This window comes from Cervus canadensis, chromosome 20 (assembly GCF_019320065.1).
Source record: "Cervus canadensis isolate Bull #8, Minnesota chromosome 20, ASM1932006v1, whole genome shotgun sequence".
Lineage (NCBI taxonomy): Eukaryota > Metazoa > Chordata > Mammalia > Artiodactyla > Cervidae > Cervus > Cervus canadensis.
In genome coordinates, this window is record NC_057405.1 from 57,130,527 (window position 1) to 57,158,350 (window position 27,824).

At 45.6% G+C, this 27,824-nt stretch overlaps 1 protein-coding gene across 2 annotated transcripts in view; it reads left to right on the top strand.

The window, feature by feature from the left end:
* The window catches only part of FOXO3 (forkhead box O3), a 114,412-nt gene extending 91,281 nt beyond the window's left edge, over nt 1-23,131 (top strand). Inside the window, exons 3-4 of one of the 2 annotated variants that reach the window (XM_043439666.1) lie at nt 3,374-4,809; nt 18,293-18,429. In XM_043439666.1, coding sequence (XP_043295601.1) covers nt 3,374-4,774 — 1,401 coding nt within the window. In that variant the 3' untranslated portion in view covers nt 4,775-4,809; nt 18,293-18,429. Of the gene's footprint in view, nt 1-3,373; nt 4,810-18,292 lie in introns of both variants that reach the window. The other variant, XM_043439667.1, reaches the window with a different exon arrangement.
* Nucleotides 23,132-27,824: the final 4,693 nt, after the last annotated feature.

A 27,824-nucleotide genomic window follows, 5' to 3' on the forward strand; every position in this document is an offset into this window, starting at 1 on the left:
TAAGATTTGACACTGAAGCTGATCACCCATTTAATAAATTGGGTTTTGGTTCAGAGTCTAAGTGTAGCTTATATGAGTTTGTACGGTAACCACTGCTCTCTCTTTAGGATGAATGCTCTGATGGCCCCCTTAGTAAAGAAATGCAAATGCAGGCTATAGTATTACTCTTTGTAAAGACTTTGTTTTAAAAACATTTTTAGGAGAGACCTACTAAATTATTACTCTTAACTATTTCACAAAATTATAGTCATAAGATTATGCCTTTGTATCCTTCACCTTTCTTAAATGTTTTTCTTTAGATGTTAGCTCAGAGAAGTTAAATGATGACTTCTGTATAATTTGGTGACAGATCTGGGAAAGGTTGGGAGAAAGCATTGGAGTGGAGTTGGAAAAACAAGTTTCAGTTTAAACCTGTGTGACCTTCTATAAGTTACTTAATCTCTGTCAGTCTGAGGCTTCATATATATGATGCAGGCATTGACTTTGTGATTTGTTAAGAAGATTAAAGATGAGGAATTTAAAAGCGCTGGCCCAGGAACTGACTCCTATAGTCAGTCAGGCTCCATTCCTCATCCTGGCAGTTAGGGCCTGGGTCTGACAGTCCTCGGTTCTGTCTTCTGTGAGGGTGTTCCAGCCCCTTTACCACAAGGCCCTACAGAAGCTTAACTTCTCTCTCCAAATTCTAACCAATGGTAGCTTATAATTTTACAAAATTACACACATACATCGTTAGAGTTGTAGAATAGATGACCATCCATATAGGACATTTTGGAGGTCTCTAAAGGATTACATTTTCTTTTCTGCTTGGTTTGGAATTGGTGAAATTAAAAATACATTAAAAAAATTGTCTGCAAATGCTTTTTAAAGGGTGGATAACTGGATATTTATGACTGGTCATTGTTATTGCTGGGAGTTGGTATGAATGAACTCTTGCAAAATTTGGAGCAGCGGGGGCTGGCCACGGGAGGGGTGGTTCAGTCAGTGTCCACATCACCCCCACAGGGCTTCAGGACCTCCGTATTTTTTTCCCAGCAAGAAGCTTGAGTTTAAGTTTGTGGTTCATATATCTAGTCTCTTGGGTACTCAGTAATAGAATTACCTTGCATTTGCCTGCTTTTTGAACCCTGTGGAGTGAGTTTTAAGAGCATGCTTCATATCTTTATGGAGACAGTGTTTTACTTTTTAAAGAAATGTAATTTCTGAACCATGAGTAGAGATGCCATTATTCTTTAAAAAACCATAAGAGTGAAAGGGAAGCTGGATATATAGTCTCCTGGGCACCATTTGGCTCATCAGATACTCAGCACGTCCTCTCAAATGTGTCTTTATGCCTGTCATAGAAATGCCTAGCTGTGACCCATGGTTGGTGATGCTCATTCCCCAGCCAGAGCTGTCGGACTTCCTTGCATGGGAACATATACACAGAAACACTCCTGAGTATTTTGGGTTATTTATGTATGGTGAAATCCCACTGACTTTCTGTGTTTTAAAAACATTCTGGTAGAACACATGTATTTGTATCTTCTACATAAATACAGTTGGTGATTGCCAGTTTTTTTTTTAACTACGGTAACTTTTAGGATGGTTTGCATTTAATAGACAGCAGCAGGCAATATCTTTTGTCTTTAACTTGCAAATAAAAACTCATCTGACCTGCCGGGGGTGCTGTTCCAGATGTGGCAGATGCCATCATCAGCTTCTCTCTTTCATAGCACACGAGGTATTTTACAGAATAGAAGGGGAGACCTCCCCAGGCGACGAGCTCTGTCCATCATGTACTCTGTGTTTTATAATGGCAATAAGAACACCCTGACTTCGTAGCGTGACTGGGTTTTGAAGTATATTATCATATATCATCCTTATGTCATCCCTATCAGAGAGGGATGGTTCAAATGCTATGGCTGTAATGAAGATGGAGAACTGAAGTTGTTGGAGATAGACTAAATGATTTGCTCGGGCCTCATGGTTGGTCGGTGACAGAGACGGGGTTGGATCAGGGTCATCTCTGTTAACTGGGCTTCCCTAAATCAGGAGGAGGATTCTTGCAAGATGGGAGCAATTGTTAGGGTTTTGAGGATATTTTGCCCTCATCTTTATTTTTTTTAAGAATAAACCTTTTAATATAAAATGATTTTAGATTTGCAGAGAAGTTACCAGACTGGCACAGAAAGTTCTTGATGTTGGCTCTCCACATCGAGTTTCCCCTGTTGTTATTAATATCCGATATCAGTTTGGTACACTTGTCCCAACTGATAAACCAGTGTTGATACATTATTAGTATTAACTGAGGTCTGCGCTTTATTCCGATTTCCTTAGTTTTTGCCTTATACTTTGCTTTTTCTGTTCCAGCATCCCATCCAGGATTCCACGTTGTGTTTAGTCAGCATGTTTCTCTTAGGCTCCCTGTGAGTCTGACAGTTTTGAGGAGAACTGGACAAACATTTTTAAATGTTCCTTATTTGGACTTATCTGCCCTTTTTCTCATGATTAGAATGAGGTGATGGGCTTTGGAAGGAAGGCCACAGGGGAGGGTGCCATTTTCATCACGTTGTTTCCAATGAACGTTATCAACCTGACTTGGCCCTTTGATGTTGACCTTGATCACTGGGCTGAGCTGTCAAGGTTCTTCTTCGACGTAAAGTTACTCTCCCCCACCTCCGCTTTCCATATGGTGCTCTTTGGAAGGAGGTTACTGTGCTCAGATCACAATGCCTTGAGGAGGGAGTGTCTGCATAAATTAGCTGGAATATTTCTGAATGGGAGACTTGCCTGCCTTCTTCTATCAACTCAGCAAATCTTACTCTGCCATTTTTTCTTATGGCTGTGAGACAGGTGTGAAATTGTGGCAGGAGGAGATGGAGTCAGAGAAAAGATAGGTAAAAATTCACACCAGTTCTGAATAGAAGTGTCTCAGAAGAGGTCACTGCTGCCTCTGTACTAGAGGAGGAAGGGGCCAGAATGGAATAAAATAGCCCTGTAGGTGATGAATCACCCTGAGAGAGCCAGGGAAGTCTGTTGCAAAATGCAGGGGGAGATGATGTGGTAATACATTGTAAGTGCAAACTTCAGTAAAGGAAGTACAGTTACAGAAAGGACAACGAAACCTGGGGATTTAAGAAAAACAATGTCAGTGAAGTCCTACAGTCCGCTGCATCTCCTGAATTTGAAACCATCTCCCACACCCTGACTATAAAAATGCCATCTACAATATTGTCATTTAATCCCAAGCCAAGGAGACTCATGCAAATGCCTTTTTTTTAAAGCCTCTGAAATTGAGGCTGCTTTAAAAATCGTGTCAGGTTAGTAACTGTTTCGCCTGGGTGCTCAGTTGGACCACTGCAGCTCATCTGCGTTGTCCCTTCTCTCTCCGCAGAACTCCATCCGGCACAACCTGTCACTGCACAGCCGGTTCATGCGGGTCCAGAATGAGGGGACCGGCAAGAGCTCGTGGTGGATCATCAACCCCGACGGCGGGAAGAGCGGCAAGGCGCCCCGGCGGCGGGCCGTCTCCATGGACAACAGCAACAAGTATACCAAGAGCCGCGGCCGTGCCGCCAAGAAGAAGGCAGCCCTGCAGACCGCCCCCGAGTCAGCAGACGACAGTCCCTCCCAGCTCTCCAAGTGGCCCGGCAGCCCCACGTCCCGCAGCAGCGATGAGCTGGACGCGTGGACCGACTTCCGCTCGCGCACCAATTCCAACGCCAGCACAGTCAGCGGCCGCCTGTCCCCCATCCTGGCGAGCACGGAGCTGGACGACGTCCAGGACGATGAGGCACCGCTGTCCCCCATGCTCTACAGCAGCTCGGCCAGCCTGTCGCCCTCTGTCAGCAAGCCGTGCACCGTGGAGCTGCCCCGGCTGACCGACATGGCGGGCACCATGAATCTGAACGACGGTCTGGCTGACAACCTCATGGACGACCTGCTGGACAACATCGCGCTCCCCGCATCCCAGCCATCGCCCCCGGGGGGGCTCATGCAGCGCAGCTCCAGCTTCCCGTATACCACCAAGGGCTCCGGCCTGGGCTCCCCCACCAGCTCCTTCAGCAGCGCGGTCTTTGGGCCTTCGTCTCTGAACTCCCTGCGCCAGTCTCCCATGCAGACCATCCAAGAGAACAAGCCAGCCACCTTCTCTTCCATGTCGCACTACGGCAACCAGACACTCCAGGACCTGCTCACGTCGGACTCTCTCAGCCACAGCGATGTCATGATGACCCAGTCGGACCCCTTGATGTCTCAGGCCAGCACCGCTGTGTCCGCCCAGAACTCCCGCCGGAACGTGATGCTTCGCAGTGACCCAATGATGTCCTTTGCCGCCCAGCCTAACCAGGGGAGTTTGGTCAATCAGAACTTGCTCCACCACCAGCACCAAACCCAGGGCGCTCTCGGTGGCAGCCGTGCCTTGTCGAATTCCGTCAGCAACATGGGCTTGAGCGACTCCAGCAGTCTCGGGTCAGCCAAACACCAGCAGCAGTCTCCTGTCAGCCAGTCTATGCAAACCCTCTCGGACTCTCTCTCAGGCTCCTCCTTGTACTCCACCAGTGCGAACCTTCCAGTCATGGGCCATGAGAAGTTCCCCAGCGACTTGGACCTGGACATGTTCAATGGGAGCTTGGAATGTGACATGGAGTCCATTATCCGTAGCGAACTCATGGATGCTGATGGGTTGGATTTTAACTTTGATTCCCTCATCTCCACACAGAACGTTGTTGGTTTGAACGTGGGGAGCTTCACTGGTGCTAAGCAGGCCTCATCTCAGAGCTGGGTGCCAGGCTGAAGGCTGACTGAGGAAAGGGGAAGTGGGCAGAGCAGGTCAGTGCATAGTATTAACAGAGTGGGTGGTGGGGGACACTGGCTTTTATATACACGGCGCAGAGTAACCCGGCTCCCAACCAGTGCATTCCGAGTTGTACCTGCAAAACAAACAGGGCTGTCAGGTGCCCCTTTCCACAATTTGCTGACAGCTCAGGGCTTTACTGCCAGTAAAACCAACACACACATTCAGAGGTTTCATTTTTCTTTGTACCCAGTCACCTTCGCTGACCTGTGACACAGATCCCCCTACTGGATGGATGGATGAGGATAGACGGGCAGGGGGAAAGGAACCTTAGGCCACACAAACATCATGGTTCAGGACCCTGCCAGAGGACTTTCTTAGATGGTCTCTATGTCTTTTTTTTCCAGCAAAGTAACAATTTTTAGGTGCTTCTAATTTAACTGTAGACTACCTTTTCTATACTCTTTCCACCAGAAGCAACATCTGTTCTTCGATTTTTCACTGGTGGTACTAACCATCTTTATTAGCACTCAGCCTCTAAACAATTTTAAAAAGTGAAAGAATTAAATTGAAAACAGAAGCTCTTATGTGAGGGAGCATTTACTCACATGCTTCTTTTTCCCAATGTATAAATGATGTCAGGTTCCAAATAGTGACATGATTTGTGAATGGTGACAGATTTTTTTTTTAAGTTATGGCATTTTAGTTCTCTTGGAACCAAAAAGACACAACAAGATGTGGCAAGAAAAGCATCTGATTAGAATCAGAAGTCGAGGGCTCAGTTCCACTTCTTCTGCTTTCTGGCTGTTATCTAGAATGTGTCACTTAGCCTCTGAGCTTCAGTTTCCAGTTTTATAAAATGAGGATAACAGCCCCTGTTACTTCATGGGGTTACTGCAAGAATCTAATATACTGAAGGGTGTGAAAGTGCTTTGTAAATCTGCAGTGGGCTATATTTGGTGTAACTAGGTAAACACACTGACTGACAGATGAGTAAGCAGGAAGCCCAGAGAGGTTAAGTGGTCTGCCCAAGGTCACACAGCTGAACCCAGAATCTCTGTTTCTGGAATGGCTAGAACCATCATCGTTCTTATCATCTTCATGGCTAGATAATAAAAATGGGAAGCACTCTGAACTGGGGCCAGAATAGCAGGTGATACACAAGCTTGCCCCTCAACTCTCCTCTTCAAGTAGTAGAAAGAGCATTGGGGTCTTCTCCTGTAACAGGTTTGTACCCGCAGATGCTCCCATGTTTAGGGGCTCTGTTCTGTGTCTCAGTTTTTGTTTTTGTTTTTTTTTGTACTATCAGCAAGCTACTTACACTCTTCTTTAAGTGGTGTGAAAGAGAAATGAGATTCAAAGCCATAAAAAACTGAGCCTTGTTTAACCCTCTGCCCTGGTGCAGGAATCACAGGAGCCTCCTATGGTGAACTCATCCAGCTCATGGGGAGTTGTGCAAAGGGGAATGTTGAGAGTGTTGTGATGCTCAGCCTCTCCACTTTCCCAGGCAGAAGCAGGCCCCTAATGGCACTCAGACATCTGTTTCCAGTCATTTAATAGCCCTTGAGATGGTAAGAAGACTGCAACAGAAGCTAAGTAGGGTGACACACTTCCATGCTGCCAGAACTCAGGCTGGGGGAGACTTGCCTCAAGAAATTTAGATATTTGGCTTTTAGAAGGATATTTTGTCTTCCTTTAAGAAGAGGAATGTGATTGTGGCTTCTAAAGACTCAAGTAGGTTTTAATTTTGGTTTGGTTATAAGGAGTCCACTTTCTAGTTCACTGAAAAGAGTAAGAGAAGAAAATGTGGTAGCAATTTTTTCCTGATGTTTCAAGTGTATGTTTTCCTTTTGGTTGAATAGCAGATCTTTCTTTGTGTGTGTGTGTGTGTGTGTGTGCGCGTGTGCATGTGTATGCACGCACATGTGTGTGTAATTCTGAAAGATTATATAAAAATATTTTAAGGGAGATTTAAATATTTAAGTTTTAAAAATATATTTAAAGCATTCTTATTTGATAATAACTACTTTTAAGATTACACATTTTATTATTATTATTATTATTATATTAGAATCTTAGGGCCATTTGTCATCTTTTTCTCAAAACATTTTGGGGGAAGTTTTTTTGCAAATATAGATGCTTCAGTAAAAAAAAAACCTAGTTACCTGAAAGTAAATTTTCCTAAAAGTAAACCAGCTCGGTATGACCAGAGCAAGAAAAGAAACATACTGAAGACAGTGAGGGGCTATGAGGGTCTGGTTTCAGGGTTTTAGAATTTCCATCTTGCTTTGGAATGATTTGCTCCTCTAAATAGCCAGGGTCACGTGTGGCCTGACGCGTATTCTTTGCTTTTACGTTTAACTTTTGGCTGTCACTTTATTGAAGATGCTCTTGAGTTCACAAAACAGGCCTCAGAGTATAATCTCAGAACCCACTCCTCCCAAATTAAGCACCCCCAGCTTCCCAAGACTTGTTCTATAATGACTTTCTTGGTTTGACTTTTTTTTTAAAGCCAGTAGTCGTGGTATTTCTCTGGCCTCTCTCCCTGCCTTGCTTACTGAAGGTCACATGAGCCCGAGTGGGCGCTGTCTGGTTGTGGAGTTAATGGAGCAGGTCTGTCTAGCTGACAGATAGTCTTGCTGGAGAGCTGTGGTGAGATGCTTCTCTGGAGGGCTGGGTGTTTCACACATATCATTCATTTTAGACCATGTGTGAAATCCTTTAACCTAGGGATCTATCTGGAAAAGGAAAAAATAATTGTACCTTTTTATGAGTGCCGGCTACTGGCATGTGAAGGGCACGTTCTTCTCCCAGGCACTGGTGGCGCTTGGTGCGCACACTTACAGACTGGCCGCAGGCGTGTCTGTGAGCGGGCTTGCTGGTTGCAAGGCTAAGCTCCAGTAAGCCCTCCTGAGACCATCATGTGTCTGTTCTCAGTGGGAAAGCAGCTTCAGTTTCACTGTAGTTTTGATGTCAAAAGATGCCTAAATTCACATGCTCTTTTCATTCATCTACATCTTTTGGCATTTGGAGACCCCATTAGGGAGCAGCCTCATATTTAGTTGCATTTAAACAACTTGATGATAAGGACTGGAAAATACTCACCAGGAAAAGCCCGTGTGGAGAAGAGGGAGGTGGTTCTCTTCCTGTCTCTGCCAACTGGCCAGTCACTCAGGACTCTTAGAATAGCAGGTTTCTCATCTGTCAAAAGAGGATAGAGTCAGAGAGCTGTTTTTTGTTTGTTTAACCAACAAGATTGTTTTTTAATTGAAGTTCAGTTGCTGTACTATATAACAGGTGTACAATATAATGATTCATGATTTCTAAAGGTTATACTCCATTTATGGTTATTATAAAATGCTAGCTATGTTCACTGTATTGTGCAAAACGTCCTTGTAGCTAATTTTATACCTGGTTTTTGTACCTCTAAATCCCCTACCTCTTTCTGGCCCCTACCTGCTTTCTTCTCCCCACCGATAACCACTAGTTCTCTGTATTGGTGAGTCTGCGTCTTTTTTGTTATGCTCACTAGTTGTATTTTTTTAGCAGAATCATAGACTGTTAAGGGTACAAAGAATGTATAATTTTGAACCTGAAACCTAACATTCCGTCTGTGAAATGGCCCCAGTAAAGGGTAAGTGATGATATAGAACTGTAAAGAAATGGTGGTATAACAGTATGGAAAACAGCAGGTTCCAGTGTTGGAGGTCATTTAGAATTTAAATTTAGGCTACTTCTCTGAAGGAGCAAGTCTTTGATACTTGTTGGACTAATGTTTAAGTGCTGCAATTCCATTATGTCTTTAAATATTCATGTTGGGTGGTAGGACTAATTCTAACCAAATACAGGCAATATTATAGGGCTACTTATGTAATGTTTTTTCTTGCTGTAGATATTCCCATTTGGGAATGTAACATGTGGGTATGTATTACGTGGAAAACATACTCTGTTACCTACACCTGTGAACTGTTGTCTAGTCTTTGGTTATGGTATGCCAGCCTCAAGAATTATGCATCTGCAAGGATCTTTATTCTTACTTTTTAAAACACCCAAAGTCTGAACTGTCATTCATGGAGAGAATGGCTGCCTGGATCTTTCTAGTGTTGACAACAGGGAAAGAAAATTGTCAGAGCCCTGGAAAGAGGTTTTCTGTGCAGAGGCTGGTATATTCCTTGCACATACCCTTTTCCCTGGAAAGCAGTGACACCAGCACTAAGGCTGCTCTTCCTGGGCCTGTTGGGTTTTCAGCGCAGCTTTGCTCACCTCTGACCAGCCTAAGCATGGGTCAGAGTCAAAGTGACCCTGGCCCTTCAAGCAGTAGCATGTATATATGGCTTTTGGAAGGTCTCTTCTGGCCACAGAGCTTGTGCAGAAGATAAAGAAGTGGGGTAAAAGTCACCAGAACTACTCCTGGAACCTCTTGTTCACTCTTAAGTCCCCATTAAGTGCTTCTTTTCAGAGTGCTCATAATGCTCAGTATTCAACATCTTACAAATATTGTTTCCTATGAGTGGAGCCTTCCCCCAGGGGCCTGCTTCTAAGAGACGTAGCTTTCTGTATAGAGATAGGAGGAGTGGGGTGGTTGGGACCCGCCTCTGTGCCGTGGCCAGAGAGATTGGCCTGTCAGAGGTTCGCCTGGGCCCGGGACAGATAGAAGGATGCTTGCTGACTGCTTTGTCTTCCTGACTTGGGGATGCACGTCTTAACACTGGACTTTCATTCCAAGATGGAGATTCCCCACCTTGTAAGAGACTTGACCCGCTTCACCCTGGTTTTGTTGGTATGTTCATTTGATTTGAAAATACTGCCTCCTCCATCCTCCGTATTGTTTAGAAGTTTAAAAACTAAAATGAATTAAAACGTTGTATTGTGAACTCAGGACACTTCAGTTATTTAGAGGTCCCATGGATCGGTGTTTCTCAAAATGTTTCACAGAACACTAGATCCTTAGGATATTCATGGTTATTAAGCAGAAAATAGATCCTGTGACCAAATGTTTGAGGAATGTTGTGTGAAAATGAAATAGGGTTGTTTCCTGCAGGACTTCTCAGAGCCTTAGAAGTTTAATATATGTTATAAACTTTATAGGATCAGATTTCATTGTTTACTAAGTTTATTTGACGTCTTGAGTTAAATCCTTATTCTAGAAACCATAGGACCAGTGTCCTAAGAAACCCCTAAAGAAATCCTGAAAGAGATCAGCAACCTCTTGAGAACTGGGATTCTTTGCCTTTTTTTTTTTTAATGTATTTATTTTTTAATTGAAGGATAATTGCTTTACAGAATTTTGTTGTTTTCTGTCAAACGTCAACATGAATTAGCCATAGGTGATTCTTTGCTTTTTTTCCCCTCTTGATTCTTACTGGAGCTTTTTGTTCGACCTTGTCACATATCAAGCTTTTCTCAGCCACAGAGTGGGTTCTGCTCTTGAATGAACTATCTGCCTGGCAAAATGGTAGGCTACATGTTGGCGGAGGTGCTCAAAGCCTGTTCATTAAACAGAATTCATTCATAGAGTACCTGCAGCACGCTAGGCACAGTGGAGAGAGGAAGGTAAAGCAGGGTCTCCCCTCAAGGCATCATCCCTGGCTGGGGATGTCGGGCAGTGGTGGCGGCAACCATTGTCATGGAGGAAGACTGCTTTTCATGCAAGACTGGAGCAAAGGCCCCATTGGGCAGTGGCAGCCTTGCATGTTTGGTTTTCTGGGACAATCCTGCTTTCAGATGTCGTGTCCCGTTATCATATGGTCTATTTCACCTGTCTTTGACTGGGGGATAAAAACATAGGCTCTGTGCTGATCGGGCCGAGTTAAGACTAAATCCAGATGCTGGTTCCTGTTGAAAGCCCTGCAGGATGCTTGCTTTTATGTTTGACTTCTAGAATTGGTTCATCATCACAGTTGGATGTGAGCCAGCCACCCGCTCCAAGCTCACTGTCCCTAGGGCTCTGCTCTGAGGAGACCTGCAGATTTTAAAAGCCTCCCCTGCAGCCCATCCCACATTAAATAATGTCTGTGTGGAACAACAGAGAACCTGTGACTCTGTAGCAGAAGGCTGTCATTTTTAAGGCTATGTGTCATCGAGTCAAGTCACTCCATTTCTCTGAGTCTCAGTTTGCTTGTCTGTAAAATGGGGCTAAAATGGAAACCTAACCCACAGACGCTCTTGTAAGGACTACCTAATATCCTTTGGCAACATTTTTAAAAGTTACTTGATGTTTATTGTTACTTAAAATGGCTCCAGAGGTTAATGCAAAATTAAGGAAACTCCCAAGCCAGTCTTAACGCTGTTGGCACAAAGAGCAGTTACTTTCCTCAGTAAACTAGAATCGATCAGGTTTCTTTTCATTAAAAAGGTATAGCAATTTGCTGTTGTATGAAACTTTTGATGTCCCCTAGAAGTCCTACTTGCCAATTTAGGGGTCCCCTACAAAGGCTGTTTTTTTAATTTTTTTTTAGGTTTTGTATATGGTACCCAAAAGTGTTCCGTTAGCATCTTTAAAGGACTGCCTGAGAAACCCTAGCTGTCTGGCTTCTGTTTTCTTTCCTTAGGGGGCCTGTCATACCTACTCTGTGCTGGGTGAGAGCCTCACCCTCCCCTTCCCCGCTTCCTCAGAGTGGGTCCCCTTCCTGTCAGGTGGGAGCCTGGAAATCTGACCTTCCCCCTCCATGCGGGGCCACCTCAGCCACAGAGAGAAATGAAGAGCTGGTCCAGCTCTCTTGGGACTTCTTGGGAGCAGAAAGATCACCACACAATAAATGGCATGATGCTGTCAGGGGTCTGGCCATGGACCCCACCTTCCCAAGAGCTGGTGATTTACCCCCATACTGGCTAACGTGACCCAACTTGCGGTTCAGGAAATATGGTCAGACGTATCATTGCTGCTACTGCTAAGCCATTTCAGTCTTGTCCGACTCTGTGTGACCCCCATAGATGGCAGCCCATCAGGCTCCCCTGTCCCTGGGATTCTCCAGGCAAGAGTACTAGAGTGGGGTGCCATTGCCTTCTCTGAGACGTATCATTAAGATCTCCCAAATCTACGGTCAGTGAAAACCCAGAGAAATAGGGCTGTTCTTCTCCAGGAGCTTTCCTCCTGGAGCAGCGGGACTGAGCCTGGAGCCGAAACACTCCACTGGGAGGGCTACTGCCACGTGGCTGCAGGTGTTTTGTTCTCTTCCCAGTAACAGATGTGAACCCTACTCTCTAATTCTAGATTTTCTGCTTTTTTTAAACAACCTCTTTCTTGCTAAAATCTATGACATTCATTTATCAAAGGAGGGGAAATACTTAGTCATGAAGCCCTCAGAGCATAATTCCAGTGTTTCTAAGGGTAAAACTTTAACTGCCAGTCCTGGTTTGATCCACAGTATGTTCTCTCTCTGTGTCCCTCTGTCTGTCTCCTTCCCTCCCCTTCCCTCTTTTCCTTTCCCCTTTCCTCTCTCCTCTCTCTCTCTCTGATGAAACTAGTCTGGATCATGACATTTTTAAAGTATTCATGTCTGTGTAGAGTGTTCAGTTTGACTCCTTAATGGAAATTAATGACCACGAAGAGGCCAGAAGTTCTGAGGTTGAACTTTTAATTTCCACTGGGCCTCTCTTTGTGTACATGCCACTGTAATTAATTGTAACTTCCATTCGTCAGTTGTACGTTCAGAAATGATTGGAAAGCAGTGGAGCCCAACATACCTTTAAGTAATCAGAAAATGTGTGACTGACAGATCTGTTAGACGGTGTCCCCCAGGTGGTGGTGGCCCTGTGGCCAGAATGCACTCCCGCCCAGCCCTGGTCGTCTCAGGCTGTCCTGCTCTCTGGGTGGGGCACCACGGTGGGGCGCTCCCGGCACGTACCCCTACAGTGCTGGTCAGGGGAGAGGAGGACCACCCAGGCCACCCCCTGTGTGGATCCGCCTGACTCCTGGATCTGTCCTCCCATCAGACTCCTGCCCTCAGGATGGATGGGCCTTTGCCTCTTGTCCATCTGGGAGCCACCGTGGAGACCCTCCTTTGGGCTCCTTCTTCACTTCCTTCCTCTGTTGAACTGGTGTGGGTGCTGCTTCTTGGCTGCCGTCTGTGTTATCTGCGTGTCCTGGTCATGTCTTACAGGTGAATGAGTGGTTTGGACTATTTGTGGAACTAAAATAGCTGATTTTGTATGTTCAGTTTCAGAGTCACTTTTGGAAATTTTATAGTCTTCAAAATCCTGCATAACTAAAGCAGGGAAAGAAGCCTTTGGAGACCCTACTGTTCGATGCTCATTGGCCGAACCCTTAGCTGGGCTGGAGCATTGCAGCTACACTTGCGCCTGGCCCCAAGGGAGATGCGGCATCCCAGCCCAGCAGGATAGCTGCAGGCTCCCGCTTGTCCCCCCACCCCCGCTGGCCAGTGAATGCGGTGAGAAGTCACACAGGACGGGCCCACACCCAGCAAACATAAACAGTGTGATGTTCAGGTCATGGTTTATGGGTCTAAGATTTCCTCCTGGACTACAGTTCCTTTTGTTTGTAAATGGTGAATCTCTTTAGCTGTGACAGCAATTTGAGAGTTACAGTAGCATGACTCTTAATTCAGGGAGCTGGACTTAAGAGTGGATGTAGTAGGATGGGAGAAGGTAAATTCTTTATTAAATGCTTACTATTTAAAGTTTTATTATTATAAAAATTAAATTATTTGGATGTTAAAACTGCGCCTCGTATTGATCCTTAGGAAGTTTCATCTTATAAGAAATGTGAGTTTTAGAAACTTAATCTAAGAAGCCATCCTCCCTCCAGAAGGGGATTGTTAAAGTTCTAGGTCTTGTCCCACAAGCAGTAGGTTCTGCTTGGATTCAGCAGAGATTAACTTTTAGCAGATGTAGGTTTGAAATGCTTCATGGAAGCTGTAAGGCTTAAAAGAGTGGTAAGTGTTTGAACTGGCAGAGGGGAGAGAGGGCTGTTTCAGGAGGACATTGATTCATTCATTCAGCCAACAATTATTGTATGCCCTCTCCTCTGTTTCAACTTTGCAGGCTACTTGGGACATCAAGAAAATGTGTCCCTGCAGGAATGTGCACTTCTCGTGGGTGAATACCATGTCTGAGACAGTGGTATTCACTCTTGAGATAATGAGATGGTCCGTAAGTGGTTTGATTTGAAAGCTTTGCTCTGCTCTCAGTATATTGGGAATTCAATATGTGTGAAAAAGTAACCATTCCGGGCACTATATGATGAGGTGCCAGGTGTGGCTTAGGAGTTAAGCAGAGGACACCCTGGGGCGGGTGGGGCTGGAGGACCCGTCTGGATGTTTGGATGGGCAGAGCAGACCAGCCAAGGCACTAAACCTGGCCCGTCGGATCAGATGGTAAAGCCGGAACGAGGTCAGCGGAGCCAAACCCCCCAGGTCTCTGCCAGCCACAGCTTTAGAGTATTATATGGGCTGCCCTTCCTGGAAACCTGATTTTCCTTTAGGGAGGCTCCTCAACTGAGTACAAATTTGGCCAGAATTTCCATACCTGTTTACTTTCCCCTCATAAACTATTCAGTGTCTAAAATGGCAAGTTGATAGCATTTGCCAAACGGGTTTTTATAGAGCTGCACCTCCTATGATTGCCCTCCTTGGGCAGCTGTGGAGGGTGGTTCTCTTTGGCCAGCCCCACAGGCCGAGGGCCGCATCTTCATCAGCCAAGCCTCTGCAGTCCCTGACCTCCAGGGTGGTTTTCATGCGCTGCCCTCTGCCAACCCAGAAGAGACTTAAGAAATTACCAAATTAAGCCAGAGTGTTGTGCTTAAACACCATTAGGAGTTTTCTTGAGCTGTTTCGTAGTTGGGCCGTAAAGATGAGCCCCACAGGACTTGCTGACATTTCTACCGTCCAACATCGGACATGGCCACCTTAGCCAAGCCCTGCTGTTTTTCCTGGGGTGATACCAACGGAAGCCTTGGATGCTGTCAGATGGTTGTGGCCTGTGATGGATTGGGTGTCCCTCAGACCCTCCTTGGGGGGAAGCAGAGATGGTGGCCAGCAGGCATTTCTTTGCTCTCTACTCAGGTAGAAGCATTCATTCTCTGAAACCCACACCTGTTCTCTGAAATCCACCTGAAGTTTCCCTGTCATTGAGCAAACATGGATTCATTTCTTTTCTATCCTAAATGTTCTACGTCTAATCCCCCACTTGCCCCAGGGGTTGCAAGTTTGGCTTAAATTATCTTTATGTTTAAAGAGTAAAGAAAGTGGTATTTCACTGTAATTTTGTGTTTCAGGCAGACTTTCCTCCAAGCATCTTTTAGTTTTGGCCGGGAAAACAGTGGCTAACCTGCGTGGATTTGCAGATGGGAGAGTTTTGTCCCTGTGGTTCTTTTTCCTTCCCTGTCATATTTGGAACTGGGGCCCTGTTCCTCTCCTCTCTGCCAGGAAGATAAAAACACTGCTGAGAAATCCAGATTTGTCACAGTGGAGTTAGTTGTGGGAGGACAGCAGCAGGAACAGTTTATGTTTTATTCCCAGATTAAAGTTGATGGGGGTTATGTTTTGTGTACAGTTTTTTGGAGGCGTGGCCCTTTCTTAGAACATCATGTGATTTAGTGGTGATAATTAGGCAGAAACTTGTCTTCCCTACAGATGCCAAGATTATAGAGGGACTTACTCTCACCAGAGACCGATGACAGCATCCACAGATATTTTTAGAAGGGGCCTCATCATTTGGTTTCCCTATTTCATTTTCTTTGCATCAACAGCCTGCTTTCAAACTTAGTCTTGGGCAGAGAGGGAGGGGGGAGATTTTCTCCCTGTTAATGAAAGTCCTGGATGGGACAGGACAACATCTTCCTATTTATTGTTAGTTGGCCCACTGCCTAGTAACTGCGAAGTGATGGCTGTAATCCCCTTCAGCTGTAGGCTTCCTTTTCCTTCCTGAAGTTTTGCTTAATCTGATGTGGTTTTAGACTCATAAGGCCATCAACATACACACGTAAACCTCATAGTTAACTAAAGCATCTCACTTTAAAGAATGTAAGCCTAGTGAGAGGACCATTCAAACACAGGGAACTTGTGTCCAAAGCAAGTATCATTAAACCCGGTTATTTACTGTGCTCCCTTCATTTGTCCAGTCCTTGATGGCGTCAGATAAACATGTGTAAACATCGAGCCACCAGAGAGAGGTTAAAAAATGTTAAGGCAGGGGCCTTAGAGGGGCCGCTTTCCTTGTGATGAATTCTAATTGTAAGGTCTTCCTCGTGAATAGTGATCCTGGTGTTCCTCTTAGAAGGGTGACTGCGTTTCCTTTCTGTGTTCACAGTATTTTACAAACTGCCTTCTGTCACGGAGGGACAAGTTGCCTTTCCGTCCTGTGGAGTGGGGGTTTCTCTGTTCAGTTGGTCCTCCGTGAGGGCTGCCTCTCAGCCTGGGCCTGGCCTCTGCCGGTTGAACTTCCAGGCGCAGGCTGTTTCCTGTGTGACCTCAGGGGCATGCCAGGACCTAGTGCACAAGGGGCCCCAAGCCCCTTCTGCAAAGAAGGAAAGCGGGCAGGTCCGCACATCCCCTGCTGAGTGATGAAGTTCCCTGCTAGTGTGGACCTTTGGATGAGATTGTGATGGCGGATGCCCTCTCTTGCTTAGAACGAAGCCACATGACGGGCTTGTAGGTGCTTCCTGCCGCCTTCCCTCCTGCGCTGACTCGGCGCCGGCATCGGAGTGAGCTGCGCGCTCTGCCGCTGGACTTGGGGAATGAAATGTGTCAGCTCCCCAGCATGCGCTGGTGTCTGTGGCTGAATAATTAACACCAGAGGGAACGGGGGATGGGGTTTGGGCTAGGTAATGCTTCACAGCTCCTCTCTTGGCGCTTACAGTAAGTCAGGGTCAGGACTTGGGGACCAGAGTCCCCTGATGACTGATTGCATAGTGATCTTAGATGGTGGTTTGTTAAGTGTTATGGTGAAGGAAAGAACGAAATCCCTTTCCAAAGAACCATACCCGCACCCTGTCTGTTTGGGCCTCAGGTCCCAGGTAGAGCCGCTAGAACAGCACCAGCTCCGGCAGGCTGAATGCCTCACAGGTACTGAGATCTGATACCTGTCAGACCTTTCCCCCCTCTGAAATCAGAAGCCATCATTTTATAGTCCAGGGTAATATTATCTAGTATCCTTACAGAGCGGAGAATACCTCCAAAAAAACCATCAGCCAGGGAAACAGAATACTTGGGGAAGGGGTAGAAAGAAGAAGCCTTTTCCTGCTTTATCCTCTCTGCCTCTCATAAACAACCTAAGCTTTTCTTTTTGGAGCTGTAGCAAGGGTAGTTGTGACCGGGGGTGTGTATTGTCACAAATACTAAGCCCTGCTGTCTTTCTGAGGGGTAGTGAAAAGTAAGATTGCCACGTAGTCCAGTCAAGAGAGAGAAGCAGATGTAGATAACGTGTGTGTATGAGTGAGTGAGAGAGGGGGGAGCTTATTGATGCATTTTTCATTACTTGTTCACTTTATCTGGTGAGACGATCCAGAGTTCATGTTGCTTCCCTCCCACCATTCTATCCATTTCTCGGCCTAGAGCCTTTTTTTTTTTAAAAACCATGACAGCTGACACTGTCTCCATAAACAAGTGGTCTTGAGGCCTGTCGTATCAGTTCATTTAGCTACATCTCTGAGTGTGTGGATAAATACATGTGTGTGTGTCTGTATGGTAAGTTTATTTTTTAATTCTCTAACTTTTCCTGGCTTGGTGATCATATGATGTCTGGTAAGACTTGTGTAAGTTCAGATGCTTTGAGAGGACTTAACCATTTGAAGATTTCTTGGAGGCATAATAATAATACCAACAGTAATGTTGTTATTCATTGTTGAAAGGATATTCTATGGGAGGTTTTTGAGCCATTTGTGCATGATATAATTTTATTTCCTCTGTAGATTTTTAATATGTAAAGCAAAGTCCCAAGATAGTCTACTTAGAGATTACTTGTTTTTTTGGTGAGGGAAGTCAAGATTACCCCTGGCCATCCATGCAGACTGATGAAGCGTTTGTGCAAAGTGCATTTCCTCCTCTGGGGTTGGGCTATCAATGGAAAGGGTGGTGAGCAAGGTCATTTAGACACAGAGCCTGCGGGGGATAACCAGAGAAGCATAGCTGGTCTGTTTGGGGTGACCAGCTTCTCTGGTTTATAGCATGAAAGTCCTATGTCCCAGGAAGCCATTCAATCAAAAAATCTGGAGTAAAACCCCATCTGCAGCCCAGCCCTGCCTAACTTGGAAGGGCCCACTGAGACACCCCAGGTTTACCTGGCTTCGTTAACCCCCCCGGGTGAATGGCCCCGTTTCCTCTAGGCATTTGAACTTGACAGCGTTTTGTTATCAAGCACAGGAATAAGGTAAGTAATCTCCAGGCTTTGTCCTTAGGTTTTCAGACCTTTGAATCTAGTGTAGCAAAACAGCCTGACTTGGAGCACCCCAGCCCAGAGGTGGATAAGGAGACGGGAGGCTCAGGAGGTGTGACCCAGAGGGCCCGCTGCTGCTGTTTGAATGTCCTTAACTGTCTCTGGTTTTCTTCTCTCCTCCTATAGACCCTCAAACTGACGCAAGACCTACCGAGAAAACCCTTTGCCAAATCTGCTCTCAGCAAGTGGACAGTGATACCGTTTACAGCTTAACACCCTGTGAGCCCGTGCGTTTCCTACCCCAGCAGAGACTGTTACCAGCCCCTTCCCCTGGGTGAAGCACTTATCCTCGCACAGAACTCTCTATAAAGTATGCAAAACCTTCCTTGTACGGGGTGACAGCCACCTGCCAGCGAAGGACAGCACCCTGCCAGCACCGCCCGCCCCGTTCAGAGCACACCGTCAGCCCGCGGGCCATCCTGTGGTGTTTTAATATCGCGATGGTTTATGGGACGTGTTAAGCGTTGTTTTTGTGTTCGTTTTCCTTTAACTTTCAGTTTCTCACATGCATTGACTTGGAGTCTTTTTATGTTAAAGTGTTAACCATCCTTCCCCTGGCACATTTAAAAACAGAAAATGTACCAGCTACTGCGCTGGCTTTGGGTGTCACAAACGTCCGAGCCTGTAGAACTCCCCAAACCTAACACATTACGTAAACTAGAGGGGGTTTTTCCTGTCTTCTTTACTTTGGTAGAAAACTTCTTTTCTTAAAAAAAAAAAAAAAAAAAAACCAACAAACAACAGTGGCACAAGTGTTCGCTGTGCGCACCGGCCCAGGACAGAGCCCTGCATCCGCAAACTGAAGGATGCCCGGCACCTGACCCCGAGCGCTCGGTCCTGAGTCAGGGCGGTCAGGGGACGATACCCTGGCCCTGGTCTGCAGTTGCCAGATGGGCCTGGCCTGTGGTCTGTCAGTATCCTCAGCTCACAGTCACAGTGATCGTATGTTGCTTAGAAATTAGGATCTTTTCAAGGAAGAAATCCGCTCAGCTCTTCACTCATTGCCAAATGCCACTAATGGTTTAGTTTTAAGGAGAAAAGAAAAGGGAAAAAAAAAAAAGTAGTCTTGTTTTGCTTTGCAGAAGTGAACTTACAGGCAGACGTTAAGCCTGCAGTGAGAAATGTGTGGAAAGTACAAATCCGAGTCACTCTTTTTTCTAAATGCACACCCTTGATTACTTTTAGCCTTGCTCTGTATAATCTGATCTAGTAGACATGTATGAATGAGGGGCAATAGCATACAAACTGATTCTTTTTTAATATAAATAAGCTTAGGTTGTGATTGTACAGGTGACACAATGGAAGTACAAGATAGGGCCATTTTGACCTCCCTCCTCCCCCTTTTCCTGCTTGTATGGATTTCATTTTTTTCTTTTCAAAAAGTTATGGTGCTGTATAGGTGCTTTCTGTTTAACCCAGAAAGTGTGATTATATTAGTTGCCCTCTTTGGTAGACAGAGTAGTTGGGAACACCTTTGGTACATATGAAACTGGGACAGTGACGCTCCGATTGGCACAGCATATGCATCCTTCTCCAAAAAGGTATATGAAGACTCTTTTCTTTGCATACAAAGCATTAGGCATACAAATGTATAAATATATTTTATCATGTACAGTTACAAAAATGGAACATTCTGCATGAATGTTAGGGATCCAGGCTCGTAGTTCAGCACAGACCTCCCTGCATGAGTTCTCGCAGACGCTTGCACCGTGCAGTGGACTCCCCCACCGACACAGACATGCCACCCAACCACCTGCGCCCGTCACCGGCCACCAGGGGCCCCCTTCTGCACCTTTGCTTCCTGATTCCTCCGGGGGTGATGGTGGTGGTGATAACAGCTCCTAGTGTAATGAAAGTTCCATTTGGTGTTGTCACTTGTCTCTCCCGCTTCGCTTAGGTTGTCATGTTTGAATGATGGCCCCATTGATTTCACCCTGCCTTTTACTGAATCTGTAAATTGTTGTGCAGTTTGTGGTTATAGTAGACCTGTAGCCTATTGCCTTTTCTAAACTGCTCCAAGTTTATAATCTTCATTTTGAAAGTATGTATAGTTTTTGAAAATATGTATTCTATTCACGCAATCTGCTTTTTCAGTGAGACAGACTTTTGCTTACCATATTCCTCTGTAGTAAGGCTATCCTCCTTCCTCAAGTCTTTGGTAGTCTGCTGTCCATGAGGACTGTCCATTGTCAGTGAGAGGGGGCTGCTCTCTGGGTTCCTAAGTGATGCTGCCCTCAGTGGAGACACAGTTTGATCAGGGACAGTGGAGAGACCAGGGGGTATGGGATTCAGGGAGAATCCGAAGTGCTTCCAAGACAAGGGCCCTGAGACTTTCTCTCCTGAGCTCAGAGAAACAAGAAAACTAACAAAATAGCTATTTGCCTTCTAGACTGTGGAAACTACTTTGGGAGTAAGAAAGGCAACCCTCAAGATGTGTTTCAACTTTAAAATCTTGAATTGCTTTTTAGACCTGTGGCATCTCATATATTCTCCCCCTACCCCAATGTTTGTTAGATTTCAGGCAGAATGTCTTACAAAATGTCCTAGAACCAGATTATAATTTAATCTAAAACAGCTGAGGGAGGGACAGAGAGAGGGGGTGTGAGAGCAAGAATAGCCATGGAGCAGATCAGGAAAATGGAGAGGGAGGGGTGCTTTGAATCTTTTTTCTTTTTTAAAAAGTAACTCAGCATCTACACGTAGAATATCATGGACAGCTGAGATCAGGGCAGAGTTAGGTGCCGGCATCAGTGATAGAAAGGGTCAGGCAAGAATGGAATAGTTAGGCCTGTCCAGGATCACACAGCCTCACTCTCACCCTTGGCCACTCACCCGGAGGCCAGGGTCCCTTAGACTAACCAGGTCCTACCGCAGTCAGACGGGGCAGAGGTGCCATCTTCTCTTAAGACCCTGCTTTCAGGAAGGGCCCACCAGTGGCCACCATGTGAAGTTCTGAGCATCACAGGTCTCTCACAGGAAGTTTTCTGAGCTGGGGCGTCTCCGTGGAATACTCAGTAGCCTCCGGGGGTCTGGCAGTCCTAATGTTTGCTTCCTGATGCAGACTCTCAGAGTCTACCCTCAGCCTCTCATTAAGCTGCTCTAGGGAGCCTTCCACTTTTTGATGGGAAATTTAGAAAGAAGAGTAACAATGTTGAAAACATGACCTGAACTCTGGGGTTCTGTTGTTACCCTCAGGGTTCCAGAGCCAGAAACCTTTTACCAAAGTTAGAAAAGAGCTTTATCACAAGCCTTCCCTGTCCTGGCATGAGGCCTGGCTCGGAGTATCCCATTAACTGTGAATGAATCTGAGGTCAGTTCCCTTTCTTGTCGAAACACATCCTTTTAAGATTTCTGAAGTTCGTCTTTGCTGTTAACAGGTGGAGCGTGCACACACGTGTAGTGCTGGTGGACTGTGTGTGGGGCGGGGTTTGGTGTTGAGTTTCAGCCCTGTGTGTGTCTCTGCCCCGCTCTGAGAAGACCTTGTGGCTCACTACTCAGGACAGGTACGCCCAGTCTCAGGGTGTCATTTCAGGCAGCTTCTGAACCTGTTAAAGATGGAAGGTTGTCTATCTCATGAACCCCAACTTAAAGAATAAGGAATATTTGAATCTCTTGGAAAGCCCATCAAGAGGAAAGCAAACAGCCACGCCTATTTTTGTGTGTGCTGATGCCAAGGGCTGGTGAAGGAAAATAAAGAAGTTACCCTTTCTTTCTAAAAGCAGAAACAAAATCCTGACAGGTCCAAATTGTGATTTCCTCTTTCTTGGTGTATTTGGGGAACGTTGATTAGGTATAACGTATTTTTTTTTTTAATTAAGAAAAGCAAAAACTTTTTGTAGAAAATCAGTCGCTGGCAAAGAGGTACGAACAGCCAGCCTCTCCTGGAGACCAGGGGTGGCAGGGTGCAGCAAGGGGAGAGAGCAGTCCTTGTGAAATCCCGTCTGTCATACCAGGTCATAACGCAGATGCCCAGGTACTGAGAAGAGTACAGTTGGCCCTGAGTACACACGGGCTCCACATCCTCAGAGTCAGCCAACCGCGGATCCAGAGGGCCAAGTTGTACTACGCCTTTTTATATAAGGGACTTGGGCATTCGCGGATGTAGGCAGGGGGGATGGAGTCCTGTAGCCAATCCCCCACGGATACCGGGGGTGACTGTGTATTATATTTGATCTAGATCTTTAGTGGGTAACATTTTATGCAGTTTGAATAAAAATGTTTTCCTCTTGTTTAGTTTTATTTGTATGTATTTTACTTTGATGAATGATTGGTTCCGAGGCCTCTGCCACACTCCAGAAATATTTGTGCGGCTGCTTAAAAAAAAAAAAAAGCTGTGTGTCTGGTCACTTATTTCTCTAAAATTATTTCATTGCCTGGCAATCAATCTTCTCTCAATATACTTGTCCTAGCACATTATGTACACAAGAAATGTAAACAGATGTGAAGGAGGACCAGGAAAAAATGTAGTTGATAATAAAAATGTATGTTTTGGCTTCACATGTTTAACTTTTTTTTTTTTTTAAGAAAAAAAGTTGCATGAATGGAAAAAAAATCTGTATACAGTATCTGTAAAACTGTCTTATCTGTTTCAATTTCTTGCTCATACCCCATGCAAACTAGAACTCAGCGTGGTGCATGGCCATATTCAAACACCTAAGAGTCATGCAGTTGACACTTTGGTTTGAAGCACCTCATCCTTTCTTTCAAAGCGAACACTATCATATTGCATTCTTACTGAGGATTTTGTCTGTCCATATGTTACCATGAAATATCTCTACCACCTTTTGTCTCAAGAATCAAAACCAGTTTGATTTGGGAATCTTCTCCTTTCCAAGTGAAATAGAGATGCAGTACTTAACTTTCCTTGGTGTTTGTAGATATTGCCTTGTGTATTCCATTTAAAACCGTAATCTAGTTTGTAAAAGCGATGGTGACGCATGTAAATAAAGCATCAATGACACTCTACCTTACTCCCAAGAAATTGTTTGTTCTCCCTCCCTGTCTCTTTAACCTGAGAAGTGAAATAGCTGGGTTTATCTCAAGGTCTCCCTGTGGGAGAGGCACAAAGCAGAGAGACTATCCTGAGATCTCTAAACTGAATCCTGTGGACTTTTTCTCTGACCCACTTTGACCTCCATGGGCAACCAGACACTTTAATAAAGCAGACTTATGGCATTGTGCATGGTGGCAGAGAGCCACTTTCAGCCTGCACTGAGTCAGGTCACCCTGGGGGAGCTTCAGTGCAGGTAGTGGGATTTGGACTCCGCGCCCACCATGGGTATCAGCGGTTTTGACCCTAAGGAGGTCCTGCTCTCAGGAGTCCAGCAGATGAACTGGTTGTCGGTCATCACGGTGCCCTCCTACATAGCAAACACAGCATTTAAGGCTGCTGGTGGCAATCGCATAAATATTTCCTCATGGCTAATTTCGGGGGAACTCCACCCTACTGTAAAACTATTCTTAGTAGCCCATGTTGTGGTTTTTCCTATTAATAAATGTCATAAAAATCATTCAGCTTTTGGGTTCAAAGTCCTAAGCAACTTGATGGACTCTTATTTCAGGTCAAGTAGGTAAGAAAGATTTTAAAGTTTGCCTTTGGGATAAGTTCTATGTTGGTGGAGAATCATGCTTCCGTAAGTCTGTCCTTACCATTGTTTTAATTTCCTATAAAGGTAAAAACCTCACCATCTTCTAGGACCAAAGCCAACTAGAAGATATTTCATTTGAGATTGCTTTCCAGTTTTGATCCTGTCTCTCAAAAGATTAAAGATGGAAATCCAAAACCAGCTATCACAAGATTCTCAGAGTTCCCCCAAGCCAAGTAAAAATTCAACTAAAATTAATTGAAGTTAAATGAACAAAACTAAGTCAATGTCAAGTGTGCCAGGGGGCCAGACTGTGATGGACATCAAGACAACTGGGACCTGGGCCTTGGCTTCTGTGAGTTTATATTCAAGGTATCATCTGTCTGGTGCCCCATGAGGAATAAAGAGCTAACTGTTGCCGGCTCTCCTTGCTTTCAGCTTGTTTAGAAGAAGAAGAATTTGTAATGGTTAATCTCACTAACGATTTACAGATTTGATCTCTCAGAATGTTTGAGTAGTGAGGGCAGACTTCTAATCCCACGCATGTGACATGTATCAGCCAAGTCACGTCACAGCTGGAACACAAAGATCAAAGGTGGAGGAAGGTAGAGTTCATAGCCAGGACTTACCTGCCAGACATTCCCTGACCTTGGCCCTTGGTCACCCCCCTGGGACTTGGGTAAAAAAGGAGATGGTTGTGGTGCCCTGGGTGCGCCTCTCAGCTCAGCCCATGGTGGTCATGCTCAGGGGAGTGTGCTTGAAGAACCGAGGTAGAGAGAGGATCATCTGGAAGGGGAGCCCTCCTCCCTCTGCTTCCACCCCAAGCAAGGAGACGCTTGGGTGCTGGGCCCCGAGGAGTAGACACCTTTGGAGCTGGAAGAAGAGGGGTCCTTCCACTTGAATTTTATTCATTCAAACATTAAAGAGGCAGACTCTCAGCAATATATAAGACCTGAAGAAAGTTCGATTGTGTCTGTGTGTGTCTGTAGTTCTGCCTACTGTCCATCATATAATAATGACCCAAAATTTCACTTTTGCTACCTTTCTTAGAGGACTTACTAGACACACTACAAACATGCCCACTCCCACTCCGGGAAGAAAACTTGCAATGCTCTTCTTGTACGGGCCCAGGCCTGCCTCCGTGAGCCCTACGTTCATCCACCCCACCAGCACCAGGATGCAGCAGACAGCGGGATGACAGAGAAAGCTGCTCCCGTCTCAGGTGTCTCACAGCCCCTGGCCAAACAGGCTGCCCCAAAGGCTGAGGGGTCGATGGCTTGGCACCCCTGTGACTTCCCAACCAAACTGAGAGCCCCATCTGGAAGAAACCACAGAAAACTCCGTAATGGTTCAGTACAGGGGTGGACGCAAGGGTTTTGACTTTCAGCTCTGTCCTTGTATACTCTTTTAATTTGTCAGAGTGGGAGTGTGTTACTTTTATAAAGATAAATAAGGTTTCTAAAGAGCCACGGTGGAGAGGCTGGCTTTGACTTCTTTTCTGAGTGGTTTGGTTGCTAAGTTGTGTCTGACTCTTGCGACTCCATGGACTGTAGCCTGCCAGGCTCCTCTGTCCATGGAATTCTCCAGGAAAGAATACTGGAGTGGGCTGCCATTTCTGAGACTGGAAGGAATAACGAATAAAGTGGGAGAAAGGGTTAGGGAATAAAAGTAGAGATAAGGAGATGATGATACTGTCTAAAAGGAATCTGATTGATAAATGAATATTATCGTTGCAAAGTTGTGCCTTCATAATCTTGGATTTCCATAATTTCCTCCTGTTAACACCTTGAATATCATAGGAATTACCTAGTCAGAACAAAGGAATTTTATGCACCTGTTAAAATAATAATTATAAAAACTATATGTTTAAACAGGATGCACTCTTAGAAATGTAATTATCTATTGCTGTTGTAACTTTTATAATGACATAAGAAAAAAAAGCAGGAATACTATATGCCAGTGTAAACTGTGGCTGAGGAGAGATACTAAAAGGTAAAACCAAAAATTGAGATAATTCTTGTGTCGTGGACACTTTTGGCCTTGACACTGGACTCACAACCTCAACTGTTGCCTCCATGAATAAGCTGATACTGGTCCTTGGCCACTCCATGCTCTGCGTCTATGGGGGAGAAGGGGCTCTTCCTCCCACCAAGATGTGTCCATCCACTGGGAAATTCCCCAAGTAGGAGGGTGTTCTCATGCCAGGACTTGGCCCCAAAAGACAAATGTCCATTGTAGTTGGCAAGTGGTTATGGAATTTTTTTGTCACGATTATATTCACTTGTTGCACTGTATTTTTGAAAGGTAATGTGTTCGCATGATTGATATCTAGGAAGCATACAGATGCACACACGGAATGTTTTCCTATCGCTGTCTAGTTCTCTGCCTAGTTCCTCCCAGGCAAAGTTTCTTGCATATTCTTCCAGAATTTCTTATGTATCTACCTTTTTTATTACACGAAAAGTACATTATAGCCACTGACTAGTATCTTGCTTTGTTAATGATTTTCTCACACATGGAGGAAACATCAGTCACAGAAAGCCTCCTCAGTTTTAGATCTGCATGGTCTTCTGTATCATTGTATCCCCATTCATTTAACCTGTATTCCCCTATTGATAGACACTGGACATTTTTTCTAAACATTTTTTATTATCAGCAACACTGCAGTTACAAACTTATATACGCATGTAATAATCTTTGTAAGAATTAATGCCCAAAGTGGAAACAATTCTGGGGCAAATGATACATATACATTTGCAGTTTTGATAAATGGATCAAATTGCCCTGCAATGTACCAATTCAATGTACCAACAGTATATGAGAAATCCCTGGTTCCCCACAGCCTTATAATTTTCAAGTGTTAAAAATAAACTTGCAGGTCTGTCTTTCCCTTTCCCTCTAAGCTTCTTTAAGTCTGTACCAAGGCAAAGAGGGCCTGGCAAGAGTAAGGAGTGGAAGATGGGAGAGGCTCAGGAGGCAGACTATGGGTGGCCTGGTGACGGCCGCGGAGGGAGAAGAGCTCTGTCCTGGTGCCACCCGCCCGTCCAGTCTGACCACAGGCCCCTCCCCTCACGCCACCAGCTCGGACCGCCCCGCTCAGGGTCAGCGGCCTGACCTCACAGCTGTGCTCCCTCACCTCCCAGGATTCCAGAGGGGAGCTGTCACCCGAAGGAATCGAGTCTGGTCTCCTTGGCACCAAACCACACACCTAGACCTATTCATAGCAAGATTGCACAATCGGCTGGAGAACAGGCCAGCCGGGCGTGGGGCGAGCAGGGCTGCTCCTCAGCGGGGCCCTGACCCACCAGTGCCCCTGGGCAAGGCTTCCAGCTCTCAGGGCAGCGCTGTCCCCAGAAGGGATGGGTGGGGCTGGAGGGGTGCCTCAAAGATCTGACCGGCTCCTCCTCCCAAGTCGGGGGAACTTGTTCCTCCAAAGGAAAAGATACGCTCCTGTGGGCAGGTGCCCCATGAGGCCTCCTCCTGCCCTACCACCTGGGGTGGGGAGGGGTGGTTCTGCCTAGTGAACGCAGAATCCAGGAGGCAGGATTTTACAGAAGAGGAAACAGTCACTTTATGACGGAGCCCTTGTTGTCTCTGCAGGGACCTGGCATCACAGAGTCGGGGAGCACCACTTTGGAATGGGGCAGACGTTGGTCAGAGCCAGTATGCTGTTCACTAGCTCCATGATGATAGGCGAGTCCCTTAACGTCTCTGGGCCTCCGTTTTCTCATTTGTGAAATGGAAACAAGTCTGCCTGTGTCCAGGGTCAGGTGGATGACCTGAGAGGGCGCCGGGGAAGTACTGCAATGTGCGTCCAGCAAGTCAGCAGCAAGCCCTGCGTCAGAAGTCCTCTCTCCTTATACACACTCCATTGGCCCACACCCCGTGGGGTGATGGCTTCTTATGATATAAAAACATAAAACACAATTCGACATATTAACGAACCCCATCGGTATAATTAGATTGCATAGTAATTAAACATAAAAGGTAACCGACTTGTAAGAATTTTCTGCTCTCATCTTTGATGTTCTTCAGGATCTGTTGGCAAGCAGCCATGCTTGTGGTCCATGTCC